This window comes from Corella eumyota, chromosome 4, assembly GCF_963082875.1.
Source record: "Corella eumyota chromosome 4, kaCorEumy4.1, whole genome shotgun sequence".
Lineage (NCBI taxonomy): Eukaryota > Metazoa > Chordata > Ascidiacea > Phlebobranchia > Corellidae > Corella > Corella eumyota.
In genome coordinates, this window is record NC_137493.1 from 15853832 (window position 1) to 15871639 (window position 17808).

The window sequence follows — 17808 nt, forward strand, 5'->3', positions numbered from 1 at the left end:
TTTGAGCTTAGACCGATGGTTCGAGTCTGATCAAATCCAGCTTTTTCGAACAACAGCCCTCGCCATGATTTACGAACAACTTTGGGCCGTATTGTGAATACAATAAATATCCATAGACCCTATAAAAGGCAACGTTAATTTGTCTGTTAATTGGAAGCATGATGTAGTGGTCAGAACACTTGGTTTCACTACATGAGATCATTGGTTCGATCCCCACTGATTTTACGCTGTAGCAACCTTAGTTAAGGCTTTATAAACGGTATAAACTATAAAACTCCTACTGAGCCAATACTTAATCAGCAGCCTAATTATCGGGCAATTATAATCTTTAATATTTTAATATTTCAACGCCTACAAAATGGCACATGCAACTTAAATTGTTTTGTTTTTGTTGCATTTTTTTACCTGAAATCCGTTAAAAATAACAAACACGTAAGCAAGGATTCGACGCGTTACCAGGTCCTCAATAGGGGCGATATTAATTAAAAATCCAATTGTCCAAGTGGGTCCAGATAATAACATAATTGCAACTGCATTAATAATATGCTGGCGAGCCTTTAAAAAAAACGGTTTAAATCTTATTTTTTATTTTGTATATATATATTGCTTTATCCTCAATGTTATAAGCTAACTTTACAGCCTTGTTACATCATAATGTTTGATGAATATGGTTATTTACTTCTTACTTTTACTGTTATTTTTCCACGACGCGAACTCGATTTCCTTGGTTGTCTCCCTCTTCTCCAAGTAACATTGTAGATAACGATACAAAACAGAACGATATTAACTAACATGATTATACCCAAGGGTAGGAGAAGGGCCCAATACAAAGCGATATCTGTCAGCCAGCACCTGACAAAATAAAATAAGTTTTAATAGGCAAAATTAAAAAAAATTGTAGTCCAAGACCGGTTCACCACACTACCAAACTTGAAGTATGCTTTTATATTCTTAAGGTCGAAATATATTATTGTATGATTAAACACACTTACACCACTGTTTCTCTATAGATTGGATACATTCTTTCAGGCTTGTTGTTGTTTATTAAACCGAAATGAGCACCCAGCGTTGCAACTGATAGCAATATCGGAAAGCCCCATCCAATAATACAAGATTTAAGAATAGAGTTCGGCCTTCCACTCCAAATTTTTACGAATTTCATATACATATCAAGTACCTCAATAAACATCCAAGCAAAGGTGGCAGATAAAAAGAAATGCATAAAAAATGCCGCCTATAACATAATGTCATTAGAAATTTTAAAGCCAAAGTGTCTTCAATTATATAAATATCATTGTGAGACTATTAATTGATTTGCCTTTCTATTTTTCCCTACCGTTATGCAAGATGCTTGATTAAATGGAAGGTTTACGGACAATCCGAAAAGATATGATAAGTATACTCCAGTCAAGGCTATACAGAATTGAACGAGAATTTGCTTGGATTTATATTTTCGTAAATGCCTAAACAAGAAGTAATTAACAAATACGCAAAACACTTTATTGCTGTAGTAAAGGTTAAATGTGTAAAAAAGGTAAAATGATAGAAATTACTTGAATATAGTGTAAGAAATGATGGTAGAGATCAACCCAAATAAAGACAAGGCACATCCAACATAGGAAAGTATATCCAACACTCTATCTTGCACTTTAGACTCTCGACTCTGTTTAAAAAGTAACTTGCTATTTTTAGTGCCAAGCTTTAAAAATGTTTGTTTGTAATGGTTAAAAAAATGGTTACATGGTTAAAATTATTATAATGGTTAAATTATTGAAAAAATGATTAACAGTGGTTACATACCATGACAATTGCAAAACTGGTTAAATGGTTGCATTCGCATACAACATTGCCACCAGGGCTATCTGGTTGAATAGTTACACAACCATCTGCTGTCCACGATGACGTCAAATAATTGTATGACGTACATGTAGGGTTGTATAAAGATTGTAATATTGAGCGATCGTCGCCTGAAAATATGGTTGGAATTTCTTCCACAAGAAGAGGGAATCTAATAACGCGAAAAATTAAAAATCTTTACTTTAAACAATTGTCCAGATAAAGGTTTATATTTGCAATGTTTTATTCTTGCTTTAGACATATTTCAAAAGGGTGGTAAAGTGATATACCGGTCATGACATTGGACTACAAGCCGAAAGGTTTCCGGTTCGAGCCGCACCAATGTCACACTATTTGCCTATAAGCCCGGCGTTTACAGATAGCTTTAAAACAACACAACAAATTATAGTTTACCAATATAAAATCTCAATAACAAAGATTTACGTTCAATTCCTAACTAGAAAAAAAACAAATATTTTTGAAAAGAAATTAAGTTACCGAATAAGAATGGGCTGTGATAGATTTTGAATGACTCTATCAGCAACTGTAGCCCCAATCACTGCACTGTTTACAACTAAACTATTTGTGCTTCCTGAATCAAAATCGGTCTGACCTACTTCTAGGGGCGTGACGTCACTTGTTGGAAATAACCTTGCATCTTTGTAGCCAGTAAATGAAATTCTCAGTGATTGATTTTGCTGCGATATATATCAAATATTATTTAGTTAAAAAGGGTTTACTTGGGACATTGCAACAAATACTTAGCCTTAACAACCACTTAAATTAACAGTAATTTTTATTAGCAAAAATTTAGGCAGTATATAAAGTCAAGTATAGTATTAAAAAATGTCTTCTACTTTTTAACTAACACTTAATTACATTACGTTGCCTTCTATTATGTTTTGTTAAAGGTCAATTTTTAAAGTTTGACTTAAATTCATATTTACCGTTGCGATGTTAAGGGAGGACAGGATTGATAAGGGCAAAGTTATTGACGCAGTATCATCCAGTAACGTATCATTAAACCCAGCTTCGATTGAAAAAGTTGGAATGTCTAATAACAGTTATTAAATTTAAAAATAAGATTTTTTATTGTATGATAGATAGCCTGTTGTTATTAATTGAATGGAATATCATTATTTACCTGCTGTGTCGTTGATATCTATAGCTCCAACTGCAATATTGTTTAAAATCATTTCAAAACTTGTTCCATTTAAAACAATTGTGTTTAGTAACCTTTCAGTAAGTAATGTTATAGTTTCTGATGTATTTATCTCGTACGTTTCTACGAAAAAAAAATATGTGGTCAACGTTTAAAGAAATATGAAGCTAAATACTTGCAAAGATTTTGCACCCTATTTTAATTCCTTAGAACCTTAGTCGTCCATCTACTGGAAAAACGTATTTGTGGTTCTTTTAAGATTATTAACTTAAGAATATATTAAAATTTTACAATATTGCTTACCTTCATTAGAGCCCAGTACGTCGATTACTCCAATAACATTTGTTGCTACACTCTCATCGATGACTAAATCTTCGAGTACTAAACTAGAGATTTGAGAAACAATTTCTTGGGCTTGCTCATTTGTTATAATCACAGTTTCTGCAAATAAGACACACTTTATTTATTTTAAAGCATTGTAAAACGTAAATGTATTTATTTTAAAGAAATAAATCGGATTTTAAAAAAAATCGTTTAATAAACAGGGTTTTAAGAACCTTTTGTATATTATTCTTATAAAAAAATTACTATAACATACCATTTTGCACTAACGAAGAATTAAGAAGTTCTTCATAAAACACTTCAGAAACCATAGCTACATTATCTTGGTTAATAATCGTAGGCACAGTCGGTAAAAATATCTGCACAGTTTCTGTAGGTACAACCGCAATAGTTTCGCTTAATGTAGTGGTATTAGTGAAACTTGTTGATGTTAGAACAATAGAAGTTGATCCTATCGTTGTCGAACTATTGCTTGATGATATTGTTGTATCAATTACTGCTGTTGTAGAAGATGGTATTTCTGGTGAAGTACTTTCCATTACTGCTGTAGTGTTAGCTCCAGTTGTGCTTGTTAAGCCGCTTTCTGTAACGACCAGTAAAGTAGTATTTTCTGTTTGGATAGATGGTGTATTTTGTGTTGTAGTACTAATCTGCGCTGTTGTGTCTTGTGTAGTAATCTGTGATGTCATATTTTTTGTTGTGATTAATAATGAAGTATTTTCAGTGGTAAAAATTGGTATATTAGAAGAAGTGCTATTTTGCGATGTTGTATTTTCTGAAAATGTAACATTTTCTGTAACAAATCTTGTTATATTTTCTGTTATAAATCCAGACGTGGTAATTCCTGTCGTTACCAATAAAGTAGTATTTGCTGCAGGCATTGGCGTAGTATTTTCTACTGTTACTAAAAGCGTAGTAGTTTCTAAAGGCATTGGCGTAGTATTTTCTAACGCTACTAGTGGAGTAGTAATGTCTGGAGGCATCGGTGTAGTACTTTCTGCTGTTACTAAAAACGTAGTAGTTTCTAAAGGCATTGGTGTAGTATTTTCTGCTGTTACCAGTGACGTGGTAGTTTGTGGTACATTTAATAGTGTAGTATTAGTATCAGCTGTAGTTTCTAATAGTGTAGGATTTTTAGCAGAAACAAATGGCGTACTATCTTCTGATGTATAGATTGGCGTAGTATTTTCTGTGGCTAATAACGATTTTTCAGTGGATAAAATAGTGGTCATTTCTGTAGTTTGAACTGGTTTCGTACTTTCTGTAATGAGAAATGTTGAAGTAGTTGTTTCGTAGGGAGTACTATCTTTAGTAGTAGACATTATGGTAATACCTTCTGAACTTGAAAGTAGTGTAGTTTCTTGTATAGTAGAATTTTGAGCAATTATTGTAGATTGACTTGTTGCATCATTCTTTGTAAAAGTCATTGCTGTAGAATTATTAGTAGTTAAATTTTGAGCAATTTCTGTTTTGTTAAGTCTTGTAATATTTTTTGTAAATTCATACAAAGTATAATAGTATGTTGGTTTTTTAGTTTGAGATGCCACGGTATCTTCTGTTGTGGTAGTAACACTTTGTTCCGTTGGTGTTGTTGTATGTTGTGCCTGAGTATTATTTTCAGAGTAAGAAGAAGTCAGACCATTGGTTATAGTTACGTCATCAATAGTTGTTGCAGTTGTACCAAGTTTGCTTGGCATAGTTGTTGTTAAATTAATTTCTAAATCAAGGTTTGCAGACTGGCTTGCATTTGGCGTTAATGGAGTTGCAGTATCTACAATATCTTCAATTGTAGTTGCTGTTGTAGCAAAATTTTCGAACAGTGTGTTGTTGATAATAGAAACTGTGCTTACGTCAAGAACAGAGCTGTTAGTTTTGGTTGTTGTTTCTGAAAGACTTTCTATCGTAGTAGCTGTCGTTGCACCATTACTGGTCGTTGTATTTAAAATTGTGGTGTTTATATCATTATTGAAAGTGGTAGTTTTATATGTTGTTACTTTAACTGTTGTGTCTGATAAATCGTCAATTGTGGTAGCTGTTGTAGCACCATTGCTAGTCATAGTAATATTGTTTAAAGTCGTAATGTTTATATTAATATTGGAAGTGGTGACATTATATGTTGTTACTTCAAGTGTTGAGTCCGATATATCGTCGATTGTTGTAGCTGTTGTTTTATCTCTATTTGTTCTAGTTGTGTTAGCAACGTTAGAAGTGGTAGGTAACGCCGTTGTATTTGCATTTAAATCCAATGTATCTCTTGTGATGTCTGATGTAGTTATATCCTCTATCGTTGTAGCTGTCGTAGGGTCGCTTGGCCTTACAGCCATTGTAGTTTTAATAGGAACATTTGATGATGTAGTAGGGTTTGTAATAGCATCTGAACTGTCAGTTTGACTTGTAGATTCTGTTCTATCTGGTATATCTTTAATGGTTGTAGCAGTTGGAGTGACTATGTTAGTTGTAAAATTGTTGTCTGGTGCAATGGACGACTCAGTATTATTAAATGCATTATTAAAATCCATAGGTTTAGTTGTAGTTTCTTCACTATCTATATCGTCTATAGTCGTTGCTGTAGTTATATCTGTAATTGATGTAATATTCTCATGGACAGAGGGTTGAGTAGTTAATAATGATCTGTCACGTGGTGTTGTTGTTTCATTTGTATCCATGTAAGTTGTAGTTATATCTTGGATTATTGTAGCCGTTGTTGTAGCTATCATAGAAGAAGTATTATCATTCGGTACTGTTGGCTTTTGACTTGTTCTGGTTGTTCGACTAATTTTAGTAGTATTCATTAGAGTTTGTGTTTCATTTGGAATAGTTGCAGTTGTAAAATCTATTTTGTTAGTGGTTGTATCGTTTGACACATTAAAGAACGTTGAAGTGCTTAAATCGAAACTTGAGTTTGTGGTTTGAATTGGTGCTTCTGACTGTGTGGTTTCTGTTGCACTCTCTGTTGTTGTTGCTGTTGAAGAAGAAATACTTCTTGTTGTATTAGTAGTATCTTCAGAAAATGATGTAGTAGAATTTGAAATATCAGGTGGATCTGTTGTGGCAGTTCTTGTAGCTTCTGTGCCTTCTATTGTTGTTGCTGTTGTGAAAGGTTTGCTGTTTATTGTATGATTGTTATTTTGTCGATCTGGTCTTGTCGAATTTGAATTTCTAGATACAGTTGTGAATTCCCTTGTCCTTTCTGTATCTGGTATTGTTGTGGGAGTTGTTACATCTTTATTATAATAAGTTGTGTTAACTTTGTTTTTAGTAGTAGGAAGAAAGGCAGATGTATCAGTATTTGAATCGTTTACATAGCTTGGTGGTGTAGTTTTTGTTACAGTAGTAATGTCTAAAAAGATGGTATCGTCGGTTGTTGTTTCTGCTGTTTTATTATCGTTGATGGTTGTTGCAGTTGTTAAATCTTTGTTTGTTGTTTGGCTATCGTTAACAACAGTATGTAAAGTAGTACTTATGTCAAAGTGCTGCTGGTGAGTTTTCATTTTATTTGTTGATTCAATAGTTGTTGCCGTTGTTTGGTCACTGTTATGTATTGTATAATCGGTACTGTTAATAACAGTTGACAGTTCTGTAGTTGTTTTATAAGCATTTTTTGTATGGTCAATTGGGATAACTGTTGAAGTTTCTGCTGGATATTTATCGTTTATAGTTGTTGCCTTTGTATAATTGTTGCCAGTCCTAGGGTAATTTGCAATAGTAAAAGTTGGTTCTGTAGAGTTATGGTCCGAGTAGGAATATTTAGGCTCACTGGTTGGATTTACTGTTGAAGTTTCTACTGGATGTTTATTGTTTATAGTTGTTGCTTTTGTATGATTGTTGTCATTCCTAGGGTAATTTGCAATAGTAAAAGTTGGTTCAGTAGAGTTATGGTCCAAGTATGAATATTTATGTTTACTTGTTGGTTTTACCTTGGAGGTCTCTGATTCACTTTCTATTGTAGTTGCAGTCGTATGATAGTTTTTACCCATTTTTGTGGAATTGTGAATTTTAGTAACTTCAATGGGTTTTCCATGGTAAATTTCTGTTTGATATTGTGACGGTTTTACTGTTGTAGAAACATTGTTATTTTTTGTTTTGTTGCCTGCATTGTAAGGTAATGGAGTTGTTTTAAAGTAGTATTCAAAACCACTGATTTTATTTGTTGTTTTTGGCAGATTTTCTATCGTAGTGGCTGTTGTTGGATGATGACTGTCAAAAATAATTGAAGCTGTTGTGTAATTTTTAATATTTTTCGTATGATTTATAATATAATTAAAATAATCGGTCAAATTGTTAAATGTATTATACTGATTTTCATAGTAATCTGTTTCTGGATGACCTGTTGTATTTTGATTCAAATTGGTTCTAGACGCATTTTTTAACAGTCTAATGTATTCATCAAATGAAATTGTTAAATTTAGAGGAAGATGAAGTTCATCATCATTAGACGTGTTATAAATTTCAAATATATCATTTGGAAAGTAGTCCCCCGAAATATTTAAATTAAAATAAAATTCTTCTTCAAATGAAATATTATTAGGTTTGAATATTCCTATTGGGTTAAATTCTTCAGGAATTTTTGTAGCTGTTGTTACATACGATTTTGTTATATTCTCAACATTATCTACTGGTTCTAACGGTGGCAAGGTTGTAATAAATGGCGGTGGTCTACTTTTTGTTTCATTAGAATTGTTGTAAATAGAAGGGTTTTGAACTTCGCTTGTAATGGTTTCATCATCTTGATTCGTTGTTGATAAATCGGTTTCAGTTGTTGAATTGTCCTCGATTACTATAGTTGTTGCTGAAGTTATGAATACAACTAGAAATATTACATTTCTATATAAACTAGTCATTCTTTCTTAAAAGCTTTTTATTAAAGTTTTACATATTTATACATACTAAACTTTTTTATGTATACCTAATAATATAACATATTGTTATTTTTTAAAAAGTCGTTAAATGTAAAAACACCTAAACACCTATCTATACTTATAAAATTAGGCCTATTTTTTTAATCCTTGTCTTATTTTTTTGCGTACACATAACTTCTCATATCGGATAAAAACGCAATAAAATTTTAAGGTGATAATTTATTTGATTATTGCCTGGGAATGTTCGTATGACTCGCATTGTTGCAATGCCACGAAACCGTATAATTTATTTCTAAAGAAGTTATGACGCACTTGTTTTATTTTAAATATAATTTTGATTTTTCTTAAAGATTAATAGGTTTGTTTTTATATTTATTTTAATAAATTAATTGAAAAACAAAAATATGAGCCGTTTATTCGGAATGACTTGCAAAATATAAGGCATTTTTGTTTACCTAAGTTATTCACAAGGCATATATGTTTAATTACTGATTTTTAACAAATGATTGTCTTTTAAAAAACTTACATGTATATTAATAATTTTGTGTTTAATTGGCAACGTTTTTTAATATTTAATTGGCAACACTGTTGGGGGGTTTCCCGTATTTTTATTTCAAAATTAAATTAGGGAGGTAGCACGTGCTTTATTTAATATCATAAAGTTTTTGCTAACTTTTAAATTTTGTTAATTATTGGCTATTTAGGTCAATACACAAGTATTTTGTCGTGGCTATAATAACCTGCATGTTTATTGTACAATAGGTAATATATATTTGTATGAAAATGTTAGTAATAACTTGCATAAGTAGTAAAAATATAACAGGAAAATTTAAAGAAAAATTATGAAAATTCCACTGACAAGACCAACAATTAAAGAAGAAAGAAAGGTATGTACACAATATTTGAACTTGTTTAACAATATTTTAGTTAGTCTCACCAGTTTCATGTATTCATAAAAGCTAAAAAATAACAATAATTAGAGGTCAATATGTAATCTATGGCTAAAAAGCCACTTTTGCCTTGATCAAGGCACTTCAAAATAAATTTAAACGAATGCTAAAATGGCTTTTAAATTATGAAGTTGTCCAATATTTGGCATATTGTGGATTTTTAAAGTTTAAACTACTGGTATAGGCTATTAAGGATGTAGAGTTGGCATTCTGCATTTAAAAGCGTAAAAAATTTAATGTTTTTTTTATGATTTGTTCTTCTGCATAGCAAAAGGTTGAATGATAAGGTTTGCAAATATATATACAGACAATATAAACATTAGGCTAAGAATTTCGCTTGCGACGAGTCATCATCAACAGAATCGCGGTCATCACTGTCATTGTGAATAATTACTGTTGCGTTACTCGACTCTGGTTTATTTTGTTCCGAACTTTTAGGCTCAAACGATCGCCATGTGCCACTAGGGTTCTCGTAGGTAAAATTATCGAAACCTGATGTAGTTGCTTCATCAGGGTTAAGCATAGGGTATAATGACTCTGGTTGTTTGCTAGGCTTATCCGAACTAGGAGAGCCCTTTTTCGTCTTTTTTACAGTTGCATATATGTCCTGAGGTTTGTCTGTCTCTGTTGGTAATGTAGGGCTGGGTGAGGACTTAGTCGATTTCAGACTCCCAACCCCACTGCTGCTTAATGAATGTTTTCCAGAGGCAGCGGATGATAGTTTTCTTCGCTTTGCTTCAGAAACATCGGATGCCATGCCGGTTGATTTTGTGCCTCTTCTTTCACCAGAATGTGACTTTCGTGATTGGTTAAAGCCAGCACCTTTGAAAAATAGGCCATACCAGGCTTCTCGGACTACTTCGGCCCTTATGGTAAAGACTATGAATATCCAAAGACCCTGTAAAAGGTGTTAAGGTTAAAGATGATGTTTTTCCGTAGTGTTCATAAACCTAAAACTTGTGTTAAACTTGTAAAATCTTAGTAACCAATATTCTATATGAACATTTGCATTGGCAAGAAATCTGTAATCAAAGTGAATGTCTTTTAACTAAATGTCTGTTTATACGTACTTGAAATCCATTAAAAACCACAAAGATGTAGGCAAGGATTCTTCTGACTACAACATCCTCTACCGGAGCAACATTAATTAAAAACCCAATTATCCAAGTGGGTCCTGATAATAACATAATTGCTGTGGCATTTATAATATGTTGACGAGCCTGTTAAAATGAATATGTTAACAGAATTTTCTAAAACAATTATTTTTTTGACAAGACTTTCTAACACCAATACTTTTGCTTGGAGTATTTGTTTAAGTGGAAAGTTTATGACATCATATAAATCAAAAAAACATTAAAAATAAGACAGAGCACCATGACAGGAATAGCACTAACAAATGGCAAAAAAAACTTAAAAATATATAACGGAGGCAATAGTTACCTCATATTTAGACTGTAAAGGTAGGAATATTACATTAACAATGAACAAACTGATTTACCTTGACATGCCTTGTTTGGGATGCACCAGTAACATGTGATTCCCCTGCTCTCTTGCAAGTTACATGGTAAACCACAATACTGAACAATATTAGGTTCACCAACAGGACAACTGCAAGTGGTACAAGAAGAGCATAATATAATCCCAAGTCAGTCAGCCAGCATCTAAACAAAGTAAAGAATTTAAGCTACAATAGCAAGAGTAAATATTTTTAATTGGTTTTATGCTTGGTTACTTATATTTAGGTATCTTATCCTTGCTAAAGTTATAATAGCATAAATATTTACAGCATTTAACTTTAAATTTACCAAAGTCACTAGCTTGAAAGCAATAAAGTTAATATACTTTACACATGTAAAAATGCACTTAGACCTAGTTTTATCAAGGTAGCGTATTAAGTATTTGAACAACATTTACGGTTATTGGACCATAAAAGGTTAATTACTCCAAGAATATCTTGAGCAACTGTGACATTAATTACAGTTTATACAATTAAGTACACAACTTATTATCTTATTTAAAAATAATCACAAAAATTTCTCTTCTAAAAACACTAATTCAACTATACCAATTTTACCCATACAACAAGCAAATCAAATACATGTATTTAAATCTTAGTCTAGAACCCTTCCACATAACAATAAAGATAGCAACACACATGTTACATTAATACATGATTTACTTACACAACAGTTTCTCTGTATATCGGATACATTCTCTGCGTCTCGCTCAGAGGATCATTCTCCACCAATCCAAAATGTGCGGCAAGTGTTGCTATCGACAACAAGGAGGGGAACCCCCAACCTACTGCACACGATCTGTAAATTGAGTCACTTGACCCGCTCCAAATTTTCACGAATTTTGTGTACATGTCTAGAACCTCGATGAACATCCAAGCAAATATTGCAGCAGTGAAAAATTGCATAAAAAATGCGGCCTGATTAAGATTATATAATATTAGTCTTTATTTTTTATTGGAGTATAAATTAAATATCAAAACATCAATTTTTTTGTATATATCTTTATCCTCGATGTGGAAAAGTCAAATGCGCGACTTAAACATAGGGTAACATTAGTTACTCAGACTCAGTCTCGAGTTGCCTGTGGCAGTTTGAGATATTATATAAATCATAATTGTCTGATAATTAAGCTGCTGAATAATTGCTGGCTTAGCAGAAGTTCATACCGTTTAAAGCTCCTTACGCAAGGTTGATTACTTTCCTGAAAGTAAATGTAGTAAAAGTTTCTACAAGTAGTTTAAATACTTACTGCTATACAAGATGATTGGTTAGCTGGAATATGGCTTGACAACCCAATGATGTAGGATAAATAAAGACCGGTCAGGGCAATGCAAAATTGAACAAGAATTTGCTTGGATTTGTACCTCCGTAAATTCCTAAATAAACAATCATAATAAAAAACTTGTAGAAAATGTTGCTAAAATTGGTCTAACTAATGTAAAGCATAATTACTTGAATATGGTGTAAGAAAGTATTGTGCAAACCAATCCGAATAAAGACAAAGCACATCCAACGTTGGAGAGTATTTCTAAAACATCGTCTCTAATTGCAGTTTCAGAACTCTGAAAGCAGAAATGTTATTTAGTTATTCACTGCAATGATATGGTGTGATTGTTAGACATGGTAGGGTAGTTTCTGTGGGAACTTAATGAATGTGGGAACTTAGTGAGTGTGGGAACCTAATGAATAAGTTGTTTATTTGGTAAATATTTAAGTGTTACATGTTTGATGAAAAATGGTTGCAATGTTTTTTTTCTTTTTTTTGTATTTATTTTTATCTGTGTGAGAGGGTCAAATGCGTGACTTAAACATAGAGTAACATGAGTTACCCCAACCCAGTCCCGAGTTGCCTTTAGCAGTTTGGGATATTATAGATTATAATTGCCCGATAATTATACTGCTGATTAAGTATTGGCTCAGCAGGAGTTCATACCGTTTAAAGCGCCTTACTCAAGGGCGCTACAGCATGAGAGCAGTGGGAATTGAACCCACGACCTCATGGTGGTGTGATGTAATTTAAATAAAAATATTGTATGGCCAAACCCTTGACTTTAGCAATAAGTAACTTTTGTTTCTCTCAAGTTTACTTTGTGAATTTTTGACATTATTTGTTATAATTGTCTAATAATTGAACTATGAATTGTTTTTGGCTTGCCAGAGACCATTATAGCGCCTTACTCAAGGGCACTACAGCATAAAAGCAGTAAAGATGGAATCTAAGACATCATGTAGTAAAGCTAATTGTTCTAATCAACCTTTTTTTAGTCGTATACTAAAATAAACACTTTTTACTTACCATAATAACTGCAAAACTTGTCAAATGGTTGCATTCACATCTTACAACTGTTTCATCCCCAATAGGTTGTATAGTTAAACAACCTTCTCTAGTCCAACTTGTTGATGGGTAGTCATAAGACATACAAAGTGGATTAAATAGGGAGACCAACATTGTTCTATCATCACCCTGATCGAGAGGTGGAATGTTATTTATCAGCATCGGAATGCTAAAAAAATAGTAAAAGGGTTTATTGAACTGAATTTACATTAAATGTTAGTTAGATTAAGAATAATGTGATTGTAAAAATGTAAATTTTTAAGGGAATTTTTTTGATCACTTGTACATGATGGTTCTTAAACAATCTTAGGACTGTAAAGTATGAGAGAGAATTAGCGAGAACCGTTAAATACAAAAGAAAATTATCTAGGCCAGTATAGTACAATAGAAAATCCGGCAGTATCGTGAAGTAAATTATCTAGATCCGCAAAGTACGAGAGTTTTTCTAGAAAACAATAGAAATATGCCCTGTTAACATTAGAAATATGCCAAAGAGATTTACTTCTGATACTGTTTAACAACACAAAGCTACAACAATAATTTTTACTTTAAATGAACAAGAACTTACCTAATAAGAACTGGTTCGGGTAAGTTTACAATTTGTCTACCAGCAACATCGGAACCAATCACAACACTATTCACCACTGAATCACCCATTTCTCTGGGGTCGAAGACAGTTTGTCCTTGTACTAATGTAGCTTCAGTTGCAGAGGGGAATAAAAGACCATTGTTGTAACCAGTAAATGATATCCTCTGGTCTCCAGTCTGTTTTTCAATATAAAACTTTTAGAGAAATCTTTTTATACCGTATGTTTTTAACTCACCGGCAGCATGGTGTAGTGGTAGGAACGCTTGCTACACCACACATGAGGTTGTGGGTTTAATCCCCACTGATCTCATGCTGTAGCGCCCTTGAGTAAGGCGCTCTAAACGATATGAACTCCTGCTGAGCCAGCACTTAATCAGCAGAATAATTATCGGGCAATTATAATCTATAATATCCCAAACTGACCCAGGCAACTCGAGACTTGGGTCGGAGTAACTCATGACTCTATGTTTAGGTCGCACATTTGACTTTTCTACATCGAGGATAAATGTATATATACTAAATAAAACTTATACTCTTAAAATAGCAACCATTATTTAATTATAAAAACTGTGAAGTTAAATACTTCATATTCAGAATAGATAAACGTGGTTACATTATTGTCAGGCATTACAGCACTTGGAAGAACTATTCTTGCTTCTGTGTTGCTTGGCAGTGCATTAAATCCCGAACCAGTGGAAAATGTAGGGATGTCTGTATAACAATAAGCAGTTGTATTTGAAATTGCAAATATTTAAAAGATTAATATTTAGATAATACTGACAGTTTATCTACAAGTTATAAAAGTTGTATTATGCTATCAAAAAACTAAGTTTTTAATTGTTTTGTACTAAAAGTTAAAGGCATTTAGTATTTAAAAAAGATGAACTGTATACCATTATTATTGTTTGCATCTATTGCCCCTACTATCAAGTTATCCAAGCTCATTTCAAAGGTGTCACCATCTAAAACAATTGTGTTTAATAGTCTTTCAGCAAGCAGAGTAATTGTTGTTGAAGTATCCGCTCCATATGATTCTGAACCAAGATTAACATGTAGTTATTTCATTAAAATTATAAAAAGGCTAAATGTTTGCCCCCTTCAATTTCTAGTTTATTCAACATTTTTTCATGTTTATATTGTCCTATTTTCACCCATTATAAAATTTATAATGGTTAGCACTACGTTAAGGTTTAACTGCTCCAATGAAAGCCGTACCAAATTAATTATAATTGACTATTTTTAGCATTAGCATATTCGTTAAATTGCGTTTTAAGTTAAATATGTAAACTTAAATTGATTTACAAAATTAGCACAACGTTCAAGCAGGTTTAGGCTTCATAAATCCTTAAAGCAGCCTTTTTTATGGGAAATTTGCTAAAAAAAAACATTATAACTAGTTTTAGAAAAACATTTTACCGTTATTTGATCCCAAAATGTTAATGACTCCGAGAATATTTTGAGCAACTGTGGTGTTAATTTCAATATTTGGATCGTCAGGGACCAAGGAAGTAAGTTGGGTGGCAATTTGTTGAGCATCTTCATCTGAGATGTCATCTCCAGCTACAAAGTAAAGCAGTATTTAAAACCGAGTTTTAATATTAGTAAATTCCCAGTCTTGGTATTTGCACCATAATTAATATATAAAGACTTTTCCTATTACCATTTTACCCATACTAAGTGGTAGATGTTATATCATAACTTATTTTATCAGGAACAACTTACTTGCTGCCATTACATCCATTAAATAATTTTGAGCTGCATCTGCAATATTGTCTTGTGTAATATTTGGGGGCACAGTAGGTCCTATCTAAAAAAAACAAGCAAAGTTAGTTACAAATTTTTAATTGAATTTAAATTCTTTCGTCATTTTTTATAACGGAAAGGTAATCCAGTCAATTCTTAAAAACCATACCAATTTAAAGAAAAAGTAGTTAAGATAATGGGAATTTCAATATGCTAGTAATGTTTTTTATCCCTTGCATACCACTTAAAAATTCAACAATTGTTTTAGACCTAGTACTAAAGAATTTTTTATTAATTTGGAAATAATTTCAACAAACTAATCTTACATCTTCAACTGTAGTTGGTGGTTCTGTACTTGGTGTTGTTGTAGACCTGGTTGTTGAACTTGTTGTAGCCGGTGTTGTTGATTCTGTTGTAGTTGATAGTGTCGTAGTTGATTGTGTTGTAGTTGATGTTGTTGTTGATTCAGTGGTAGTTGATGTTGTTGTTGATTCAGTGGTAGTTGATGTTGTTGTTAGTAATTCAGTGGTAGTTGTAGGTGCCTCTGTGGTTGTTGTAGTTGTTGCATTAGGACTTAATGCTAGAAAAATTAGATTTAAATTTAAAATAAACATACAACATAAAAACCAACCCTCTTCAATGTATGGCCAATACCAATTTATAAAAAAAAGACTATTCTGTAAATAACTTTAAAATGACCTAGCTATAACTATCAACACTTTTTTCGTTCTGTTTAAACATGGTGTAATGAGGTCCTGGGTTTGATCCCCACTGCTCTCATGTTGTTGCGCCCTTAAGCTAGGCGCCAAAAACGGTATAGACTCCTGCTGAGCCAACACTTTATTAGCAGTTTGATTCACGAGCAATTATAATTTTTAATATCCCAAACTGCCAAAGGCAACTCAAGGCTGGGTTGGGGTAACTGATGTTACTCCATGTTTAGGTCGTTAAATTGACCTTCCCGCATCAAGAATAATTGAATGTAAAAAAAATTAATTAAGATGCAAAACAATTTTCTAGACTGGTGTAACTTAAATATAACTTACCAGTACAAAGTGTTGCATTATCCCTATTTCCAGTAAATCCTATGTTGCATTCACAAACAAAGAAACCCATCACCAAATTTCTGCATCTTGCGTTTTCGGGGCAAATATTTGCCAAATTACATTGGTTAAAATCTATACAAAGTTATAAACGAATTAGTTACGCTACAAGACCTACAAAGGCGTTAATAATATGGTTTTGCGAACCGAGGTGTTTAAGCAAAAGGTCCTAAGGTTTAAAGTGTAACTTAACAACTAATTTAATTACGCTATAAAACAATGTGAAATTTTCAACAGATTTAAAAAAAATTTTTTTACCAAATTCTAAAAAAAATTTTTTTTTACTTAAATTTTTATGATATTTTTTTTTACAGTCTTTTGTGCGTCATAAAACTTGAACTATTAAACTTACCTATTATTTCTATATCCCCTGGTTCAACAGCAGCAATATTAGGATTTGTGTTATTATTTTCTTCCACAAAATCGTTAATACCTTCTACTATTGCGGTCTCGATTTTCTCGATAATTCCTGTGCAGTTTGCGTTTATGGCGCTGCAGTCGATTGTTAAAATAAAGGTTCCGCCTTTAATAAAAAAAAGTTTAACAAAAATTACATTACTTTTATAAAAAAATAAACATAAAATAACGTCGGGAAAAACGTGTAAGCTTTGCCAGAAATGAGCTGCGCTATTTCGGCTAAAAGTACATCGTTTTTCCGATGTGAAAAATTGCTTATATAAATAATAATCAAAAAATTTTAAGAAATAATTCGCTATAATTCCTTTTTAAATTGTCACAGGTTTTATACCTTTTATCAAAAAATGGGTTTGTCTATACGATAGAAAAACTTTTAATATTAAAAATTTGCGTCGACAATATGTTAAACTGACAATGCACAAAAACTTGGCCAACATGAATGTTTAAAAAACTTACAAATCTTAACACAAAAAACTTATAGTCACTACATGATACTTACTATAACACAGTGGAAGAAAAGTTAATAAAATCCATAAAGGCCTCATTAGATTTCCTTTTGATTTCAACTTGAGCAGTCAATTAAATTTTGTTGTTGATTTTCATAACATGTTTATTTAAAATTTTGATATGGTCTATCGCATAAAAAAAATATAGTTTTGTTATAGTATAATTAAATACAAAATGCTGATTTTTTTACCTATCTATCTTTTTACCTATCTTTACTTAAACTTTTATTATTTGATTAAAAAAAATGTTATTTAAATTTTTTTTATTGGTATGTTATTAGTTTATAATATTATAAAATATAATATTCTAAATCCTTTTTTCTTATAGACATTGTCATATAAGAACCCAAGTTATTCTTTAACAAAGCAAAACACGCTAAAATACGATTCTTTTTTTCTAAAGAATTTTAGTTATTACGTAAAAGTTTTTTCTGAAGCGATTTGTTGAA

General features: G+C 32.0%; 1 protein-coding gene across 1 annotated transcript; it reads right to left on the reverse strand.

Moving 5' to 3' along the window:
* Positions 1-8924: 8924 nt before the first annotated feature.
* On the reverse strand, positions 8925-17487 carry LOC145749683 (adhesion G-protein coupled receptor G6-like). The gene is made up of 16 exons (XM_082565512.1): positions 17353-17487; positions 16789-16959; positions 16380-16511; positions 15660-15913; positions 15313-15397; positions 15007-15150; positions 14484-14624; positions 14204-14301; positions 13570-13766; positions 12963-13170; positions 12119-12228; positions 11916-12042; positions 11333-11583; positions 10648-10810; positions 10220-10369; positions 8925-10047 (listed from the first exon to the last, which is right to left on the reverse strand). The coding sequence occupies exons 1-16, from the start codon at positions 17396-17398 to the stop codon at positions 9469-9471; spliced, it is 2856 nt and encodes a 951-aa protein (XP_082421638.1). The 5' UTR covers positions 17399-17487; the 3' UTR covers positions 8925-9468.
* Between the last annotated feature and the right edge of the window lie 321 nt (positions 17488-17808).

Excerpts from the sequence above, each read along its gene's own strand:
- LOC145749683 (XM_082565512.1), bottom strand. The coding sequence starts at position 17,398 with ATGAGGCCTTTATGGATTTTATTAACTTTTCTTCCACTGTGTTATA. Across the intron at positions 16,960-17,352 it reads TTTTCTTCCACTGTGTTATA|GCGGAACCTTTATTTTAACA; the intron begins GTAAGTATCATG and ends TTTTTATTAAAG. Across the intron at positions 12,229-12,962 it reads CAAGTTTTGCAGTTATTATG|AGTTCTGAAACTGCAATTAG; the intron begins GTAAGTAAAAAG and ends TTCTGCTTTCAG.